This window comes from Protobothrops mucrosquamatus, unplaced genomic scaffold (assembly GCF_001527695.2).
Source record: "Protobothrops mucrosquamatus isolate PMUCROS unplaced genomic scaffold, P.Mucros_1.0 scaffold6, whole genome shotgun sequence".
Lineage (NCBI taxonomy): Eukaryota > Metazoa > Chordata > Lepidosauria > Squamata > Viperidae > Protobothrops > Protobothrops mucrosquamatus.
The window spans coordinates 3,876,444-3,885,816 of record NW_015386393.1 but is presented as its reverse complement, the minus strand read 5'-3'; the positions used below and the strand labels follow the sequence as shown (position 1 = coordinate 3,885,816).

Genomic DNA, 9,373 nt, shown 5'->3' with positions numbered 1-9,373 from the left:
AAGATGACAACTTAAAGGGGTGTGGGCTTCAACTTCCAGAGTTGCCCAACAGGTATGATTTAGCATGATTTGTATTTATTGGCAGGAATTCTCCAGGGTTTTCTGCCCTGGTCCACGTTGGAGGTGTCAGGTATTATACTCGGAACTCGGAGGCCAGTAAATCTAGCACACAAAACCATGTTCTGAAGTTAGCCACCACTCAAATAAAAGATTGGGAAGAGGGATATCATGAGGATTGGAATTCCAGTCTCTCTGAATCTTAAATAACGATAAAAGCAGCAGCATCTGCATTCCATTTATTTCTTTATTATTTTGCAAACTGGCAACAGTCCTTGGTAAGTATAGCTGGTTGATTTATAGGTGCCCCTTTATAAAAAGAAAAGAAAGAAGCTGAGCCCATCTCCATAAGAGAAGGAGGTTCCTTTCTGAACCTCTTGGGAGAACAGAATAACAGCGCTGGAAGAGAGGTTTGGAGGTCATCTAGTCCAACCACTAGAAGACAGGCAGGAAACAGATCATTTCAAACAAATGGTTGTCTATTTGTCATCCAAAGGTCATCCCCCTTTGCATCTAGAAGCCTCAGCAGGGAGAGCTATCAAGCAGTCCCTCCTATGACTTAATTGTTGGCTGCTATGGTGCTGGTGATCCATGAGACGTAAGGCGCGGTCCGGGTGTAAATCCCAGGTTTCTTCACGTTGCCGCAAACAGTGGAGCCAGTGGTCACGATGCCTTCAGCAATGCCATTGCAAACGATAGGTCCACCAGAATCTCCCTGAGAAGAAAATCAGAGTCAGTCCCAGTTTTAATATTACCCTTATTAGTAATACCTTGCTTCAAATCTCACCTCCCCTGAGATTTTCCATCTATTCCTATCACTACTTTGTAAAGATGTGGTAAAGAAAATTAATAATAATAATAATAATAATAATAATAATAATAATAATAATAATAATAATAATAATAATAATAATAATAATAATAATAGAGTTGGAAGGGACCTTGGAGGCCATCTAGTCCAACCCCCTGCTCAGGCAGGAAACCCTATACCATTTCAGACAAATGGCTATCCAGTCTCTTCTTAAAAACTTCCAGTGTTGGAGCATTCACCGCTTCTGGAGGCAGGTTGTTCCACTGGTTAATTGTTCTAACTGTCAGGAAGTTTCTCCTTAGTTCTAGATTGCTTCTCTCCTTGATTAGTTTCCATCTGTTGTTTCTTGTCCAGCTTTCAGGTGCTTTGCTGAATAGCTTGACTCCCTCTTCTTTTTTTTTATAATATTTTATTAATTTTACAATTAAGTATTTAAAAAGCAACGTGGTGACTGGGTTAATCAATAATTCAATAACATACATAAGTCTTTAGTATAAATCTCAAGTTACAACATCAGATATTTCCTCTCTTTTTCTCTTAATATCTACTATCTCATAGTAGGCTAATACAGTTATTATTATTATCAACTAAGTAAAAACATCTTTGTTACATTTATCAATAATTTTTAGCTTATACATATCTTAATTGTGTTTGCATTCAATCTTATACAATCAATGTCCTGTTATTGCTTTTTTTCCCAAGCTTTAACTTCCCATCAATATTCAAATTAATATTTGGTATTTATAGTTTCCAAGCTTTAGGTAACCAAAGTTTCCCTTATCTCAACTTCTTCCTTTTTCCCTTTTCATAACAAAATCTAATATTCTAAATACACATCTTATCTATTTGAATATAGTCTTGTTTGTTTTCTAAAAGTTATCTATTTTCCACCATATTAAACCATCTAATTAATAATACAGTATCCCCTCTAATAAATCAAAACCATTATATGTATTGTCTGGGTTAACCAATACATCTTTTAGTTTAGGTCTAATTTTTAGAAGCTCAAATACTCCCTCTCTTTTTCTAGTAATATCTATTATCTCATATTGGGCAAACAGAATTCTTATTTTCAACTGAGTAAAAAAAAAATTCTTGTTACATTTATCAATACTTTTTAGCCTATACATAAACTTTAATTTCCATCAATATTCAAAAAAAGGGGGGGAAACCATGTTATTTATGATTTCCAAATATTTTATATTAGGTGACCAAAATTTCCCTTATCTCAACTTCTCCCCTTTTCCCTTTTCATACCAAAGTCTATTACTCTTGTTACACATCTTACCTATTCAATTATAATGTTACTTTATTTTCTAAAAAATGTTTCCATACAAAATGTTGGAAATTGGAAGAGGGATTTCTCAGTAAAGGCTGAGTCTCTTTGAATGATCTGAAATGTTGTTTCCCAGATTTCTCTCCACTCTTTGAATGGTACGGGAGTATGAACAGATTTCCAGAAAAAATTGCAGACTACAGGCACCATTTGCACTTCAGTTTGAGATGCAGACAACACAGACTCATCCCCAACACCTGTGCCTGTGTTCAAGGGACACTGGGCAGAAGACATCCTGCAGGAAGCACAGCTCCACACACACAGTCCTTTCAGCAGTACCAAGAAGGCTCCACACCCATTTGCACTACTCAGGTGACCCTGAGGACACAGACAACCCCCCCCCCAAGCAGCCTCAATGACTCTCTAAAAGAATGCAAATGACCAGCTGTCTGCAAGGAGTATAAATCCTTCCATTCCCCACCATCCAGTCAGAGCTGAAGAAGCTTCTTGGATGAGAAGCGAAATGTCTTCAAAGAAAAACAAGAAAGTCCAGTTGCCTCTCAAAAAAGCACCTTTGGGACTACTTTGCAAATGTTTCTTTTACTCAAAATGCAATGCTCTTTTCTACAGCTATGCTCTCATATTATTGGATGCTGGAACTCCTGTGATGTGACTGAACAGATGACTGTTTCTAAACCAATCAGCCTTTGTTTTGAAGTTCTTTGTTGTGCTAACTGTTAAGTCCTTGGTTAGGCAATGATAGAGAGGCAGACATGCTGTTGTAACAGGAACCTTCTTTATTTCTCCTCCGAACTCCTCAGACCAAAACGGAGGCTCGCAGGCTTCTTGCGACTCTCTCAACGGCAACAGAAACTGTCCGGGTAAACTTGCTACTTCTTTCGCGCTCTTGGTGTCTTGCGCATGCGTGCAGGCTGGCGCCGGTTTGTCTGGCCCTGGGCAGCTTACAGCAGCCCGTTGCCATGACAATGTCTGAGCCTGCTGCCGCAGGCTCAGGACACAACACCCCTTCACCCCCGGATGAAACTTGCCAACATACATGCACATACGTGTAAGCATGTCCGTGACTTCTGATGGAACGTGGTGCCTTAGACATGCATAAACATATATGTGGATTGCTTAGGTAAGCCTAAGGCACCTAAATGGTACCATGCTATCCTTTTGAAAATATTCGCCAACACTTCCACACATTACTAGCAGGTTGACAACAACCTTACAAAATCCTCCAGGTACTGTGGAGGCCGTTTGTTACGTTGCGACCTCCTCAACCCCGGGGAACACCCCAGGCTCCCTTGTGTACAAGGTGTGGCGGGGCTGACCCCTCTTTGATACCCTGGTGGTCCTGGTGACCTGGCTCCTGTTGCCTGGCCTGCTTGCTTGCCCACCGGATTACACAGACCAGGACTTTGCTCTCTGCCACATTGTGGCGATCTGTCTACAGCCATACTACCAGGGCTCTCAGGACGCCATTCCCCATCACTCGGGACTGTGGAATTCTCCAGGTCCACAATGGACCAATCTTGGGTGCGCGGGAGTTCACTCCCAAGCCCTGTGACCGGGTTGTCTGTGGCTTCTTCAGTGCCCCAATAACCAACCACCCCTGGGCCTGTGCCCGATGAACCAGAGTCATGATTCACCTCTCCGGCTACTTCCCCTTGTACAGACTTCCTTCTGGGAGCAATTTCTGTATTTCACCAGTTCCTTTGATTATGTGCCAGCTCTCTTGTACAGTTTGAGTTGTGAGGACGCTCCCTGTTAATCTCCCTGTCTGGAGTACTGATTTGGGTTTGTGGACTGTTGGGATACCACCTGGGTGACTCCCTGGCTGGAGTATGTAGTGAGTGCTGTACTGGTTCATGTTCCCATGAATTCCCGTTTGGCACACTTGCGGAACCCTGAGACAGACCTTTCCTTGATCCCTCCTGGTTCCCCTCCCCCCCCAGAGAAAACCCCAGCGTAGGAAAAGAAGAGTCCATTCTTTTCCGCAGCTGGTCAATATGCCGCCGCAGGATGCGGCCGCCCTCCATGGAAACCTCATAAGACAGAGGCCCAGTAACCTTGCAGACGACCGCAGGAATCCAAGGATGACCAGGAACGTAATTCCGGGTCCAAACCGGAGCGCCCACTGTCAAACACCGCAGCGCCCGTGGTTGAGACTCCAAGGGTGCCAACCTATCAGGATGCAACCTGTCCAGTTTAGTGGTCAGTCTGCGACCCCAGCAGAGTTCTGCTGGGCTTTTCCCAGTAGCAACTGACGGTGTGGTGCGGTGCGCAAGAAGAAAGTCAGCCAACCTGTGGTGCCAATCCCCATAATTCAGCTTCTTCAGGGCGTCCTTGGTGACGCGCACCATCCTTTCAGCCATGCCGTTGGTGGAAGGGTGGAAAGGTGCCGATGTCGCATGCCGGATCATGTTGGCTTGAAGGAAAGCCTGGAACTCCGCCGACGTGAACTGCGGGTCGTTATCTGAAACTAAGACATCTGGCAAACCGTGAGCTGCAAAAATGCCTCGCAACACCTGGATGGTCCTGGCAGTAGTAGTGGACGAGAGAGGCATAACTTCCAGCCACTTCGAATGGCTATCCACAAGCACCAAGAATTGCCCCTGAAAAGGCCCAACATAGTCCACGTGGACACATGACCATGGCATGAGTGTTTCCTCCCACCTGTGCACTGGGGCATGTGGCATCTCTGGCCGTGAACGCTGGCATAGGTGACACCCATGCACGTGGGCCTCTATGTCCCTGTCTAGTCCCAGCCACCATAGGTGGCTGCGCGCAAGCGCCTTCATCCTGACTATGCCAGGATGGCCCTCATGGAGAGAAGGCAAGATCCTTGACCTCAGCGAGGTAGGAATAACCACCCTGCTGCCCCACAGCAAGCAACTCTTAAAGGTGGATAACTCATGCCTCTTGAGCCAAAAACTCTGGAACTCAGGACCAGGGCTTCTGTCAGGCCACCCCGATAGAACCCAGGAGAGCACACGAGTAAGTGTGGCATCAGTGGCGGTTTCAGCCACCACATCCCTCGCATTAAGTGGAGATTCAGGCAGCTCCTGAATAGACAGAAGATTAACGGCAGGAGCGGGGTCAGCCTCAACTGTTGGTAGGGGTAGCCTACTGAGACCGTCTGCATGGCCCATTTCCTTACCAGGTTTGTGAATTAAAGAATAGTCATAGGCTGACAAAAAAATAGACCACCTTAACATTCTAGGGGAGATAATCTGGGGAGTTTGTTTACTGGTGGTAAACAATCCCAACAGCGGTTTATGGTCAGTGTAGACCGTGAAATGCCTGCCATATAAGAAATCATGGAATTTTTTAACACCTGCTACTATGGCCAATGCTTCTCTGTCTATTTGAGCGTAATTGCGCTCAGCAGAAGACAGGGTCCTAGAATAGTAAGCAACAGGAACCTGGGTTCCATCAGCATTCAAATGGCTGAGAACAGCACCCACCCCATAAGGGGAAGCATCACAGGCGACACATACAGGTAATTTCTCATTGAAATGAGCAAGTACATCATGAGATGTAAGCAAGGCCTTGACCTCATTGAAGCTCCGTTCGTGGACCTTGGTCCACTGCCAGACTGCTTGCTTGTCTAAAAGCCTGTGTAGAGGCTCAGCCACAGCAGCCTTGTGAGGTAGAAAAGCATTGTAAAAATTAAGAAGACCTAGAAAAGCCTGCAGTTCACCCTTTGACTTAGGACGAGGAGCCTGCTGTATGGCCTTTAACTTTGACTCAGCGGGGTGAATGCCTTGGGCATCTATTCTGAATCCCAAAAAATATGTAGAAGTGACCCCTATTTTGCACTTGTTTTTCTTGAGTTTTAACCCTGCTCTTCTGAACTGCAGCAGCACAGCCCTCAATCTTTCTGCTAAATTTTGTATGGATTCTCCAGCAATGAGAACATCATCAAAATAAGGGCAGACCCCAGGAATGCCCCTTAGTGTGCTCTCCATGACGCTTTGGAATATGCCTGGTGCGACATTTACCCCAAATTGCAGTCTTTTAACTCTGAATGCACCCCTGTGCGTTACAATGGTCTGTGCTTCAGCAGCTGCTTTATCAACAGGTAACTGTTGATACGCCTGAGCCAAGTCAAGCTTTGCAAAAATCTTCCCTCCCTTAAGTGAAGCCAGAATGTGACTGACTACTGGGACAGGGTATGCGTGCTGTTGTAATGCCTTATTAATAGTGCACTTATAATCAGCACATATACGGATGTCTCCATTAGCCTTAAAAGGCGTGTAGGAAGTCAGAGCCCCAGAGAAGGAAATATTAAAAGGGCAGAAATATATATTTCCTCAAAGGTATTTTAAAAAGCAGAAACCAACTTTGGCTCCAAATCTCTCTGCCCCAAGCAAGACCTAGCCCCATACAGATGCAGATGTAAAACCATCAGAAAGTTGAAGCCAGAGCAATCAAGAAGACAAAGAGAAAATCTGCATGCCCCACCCAAACTCTAGGAGTCATTAGCCCCATCACCTGGGAAGCAGGATATTATAATAGGATTAAACCACAGATATCAAGGCCTAGAAAAACACTCAGAAATATCCTCAAAGTTCATGCCACAGGAACAGGAAACTATTCCAAACAGGGCTAGAGGGGGTATAAAAAACCTTCTACCCATGTGCTCAGCCTCTTTCTTCTCCTCTGCTCCTTCTTGCAAGGACCATCTTTCTGCTTCAATAAACTGTAACCTTCTTCCCAAAGCAGTCGCCATGTTTGCTTATTTATTCCCGGCTTGGATGAACCAGGATGAAGACTTACTTCTATCAGGCGTGACTATGGGGATTTCCCATGGACTTGAATCCACAGGCTCTAAAATGCCTTGTTGGACCAACTTATCCAACTCAGCATCAATTTTTCCTTTTAAGGCAAAAGGCACTCTTCTAGCCTTTACCCTAATGGGTGTGATGTTGGGGTCAAGTCTCAATGAAACTGGACACCCCTTGTAGGATCCAAGCTGTGAACTAAACACATCTGCAAATTCCTCGCAGACTTCTGCTATGTTTTGTGTTTGCAAGCTGTGTAATCCTGTGACTTGAATTCCCAAGGCCTCAAACCAATCGAGCCCTATAAGACTCGTTCTGTCCCCCCCCCACAACCAACACATCCAGGGGACCCTCAAAACTCTTGTGTTGCACCGTAAGGGTGGCCTCCCCCTTTACACACACCTTAGAGTTTTGGAAGTCTGTCAAAATTATATTGGAAGGCCTCAGTTTAGCCTGAAACCCACTGCTATTGCAGATCTTCCTGAATGTATGAAGGGAAATAATTGAAAGAGTGGACCCTGTGTCCAGCTCCATGACTAAAGGAATTCCTTGCAGTCTCACCTTAAGAGACAACTTCTTTTTGAGCGGTTTGTGTGTGCCTGTTCTACAAACACTTCTGCGTGACGCGCAGAAGCCCACCCTGTTTTGGCTGGGGACCTTGGTACCTTTCAGGTGCAATTCTTCTCAATGTTGTACCTTCTTTTGTCCTAGGCAAACGGCTGCTATGTGGCCTTGTCTTCCACACGCTCTGCAGACAGCTGAACAAAACCTGCAGTCGGCCCTCTTGTGGCGACCTCCACACCCGAAGCACTTGAGCCCTGTTGAAGCTTTGTCTTTGCTTCCCTTTTTCTTCCCTTCAGTAGATGGGAAAAGATGATCCACCTCTTCTTCAGGATCTTCCTCAGCGTCTTCATGCGCTTCTTCCAGGTGCACAGAAGCTTCTTCTGCACCGTTCTTGTTAGGCCGCATGTGCCTGACTGCCCCGCCTGCCGCCTCTTCAGCCGTGACCTCTCTCACAGCATCTTGGAATGACAAGTCTTTTTTTGCAAAAAGTTTTTGTTGTAGGCCTCTGTTCCTTAACCCACATACAAAACGGTCCCTGAGCCTCTCTTCTAAATCCTTAAAGTCACATGGTTTGGCTGCTCTTCTTAATGCTGCAATAAATTCCTTGGCTGATTCTCCTGCTTTCTGATCTCTCTGTTCAAAATTATGTCTCCAAGCAATTATAGACATCTCTGGTTGGAAATGTTCCCTCAGTAAATTCTTCAAGTCTGTGTAAGTTACAGACTCTAGAGGAGCAGGGGCTGCCAAGTTCTCTGCAATCTCAAATACATCTTGACCACATACACAAAGCAGGGTTGCAGCCTTTAAGCCATCTTCTCTAATTTGATTTATTCTAAAGTAAGTCTCTGCTCTTGCCACGTAACTCTCCCACCTCTCTGGTCGACTTACATCAAATTCTGACAGCCTCCCAATCTTTGCCATCTTGCAACCTAATCAGGAAGGGGTCTCTCAGCCAGCTTACCTCCAGCGATGCTGTACTGGCAGGCCAAGTGCTGAGTCTTGACGCCTTCTTCCTTGCTCCAAGGACTCCTCAGGTAGTCTTACAGCCTTTCTTCAGCTTGCAAGATGGATCCCACCTTCGTCGCCAGTGTTAAGTCCTTGGTTAGGCAATGATAGAGAGGCAGACATGCTGTTGTAACAGGAACCTTCTTTATTTCTCCTCCGAACTCCTCAGACCAAAACGGAGGCTCGCAGGCCTCTTGCGACTCTCAAGGGCAACAGAAAATGTCCGGGTAAATTTGCTACTTCTTTCGCGCTCTAGGTGTCTTGCACATGCACGCAGGCTGGCGCCGGTTTGTCTGGCCCCGGGCAGCTTACAGCAGCCCGTTGCCATGACAATGTCTGAGCCTGCTGCCGCAGGCTCAGGACACAACACTAACTACTGTATAAAAGTAAATGTAATCCATTTTTCGGGGCTCCCCCTTTTCATAGGGAGGCTGCAGTTCATCAGAGTACTTTAATAAATTGCTTTTAAATGATCTTTCGATTTGGTTGCTTATTGGAAAAGATAAACCAAGGCAGAACCTAGGGCCAGATTTGGCCATCAGTATCTTTCTAACCTTTTTAAATTTCTTCTTCTGTACATTATTATTATTATTTTGTTTGAAATTCAATAAAATTTTGTGGGGAAAATAAATATTCGTGCTTTCTCTTTCTTCTACTTCTTTCCCAATTGTTGTGTTGCGCCAGGAGGAACTGTTCGAGCGTTTCTCGCCGTGCGCTGGCCCCCATCCTGGTGAGCGCCTCCTTGGTGAGCCTCACCATCCGTTCCACCCGTCCGTTGCTCTGCGGGCTGTAGGGCGCGATCAGCGTGTGACGGATGCCCAAGTTTGCCAGGAACTCCTCCATGTCCTTTGCGGTTAGTTGCGGCCC

General features: G+C 45.4%; 1 protein-coding gene across 1 annotated transcript in view; it reads right to left on the bottom strand.

The window, feature by feature from the left end:
• Positions 1-308: 308 nt before the first annotated feature.
• CFD (complement factor D) overlaps positions 309-9,373 on the bottom strand; it is a 20,990-nt gene continuing 11,925 nt past the window's right edge. The window contains exon 5 of the mRNA XM_015810063.1: positions 309-772. Within this exon, the coding sequence (XP_015665549.1) occupies positions 617-772 (156 nt within the window). The 3' untranslated portion in view covers positions 309-616. The remainder of the gene's footprint in view (positions 773-9,373) is intronic.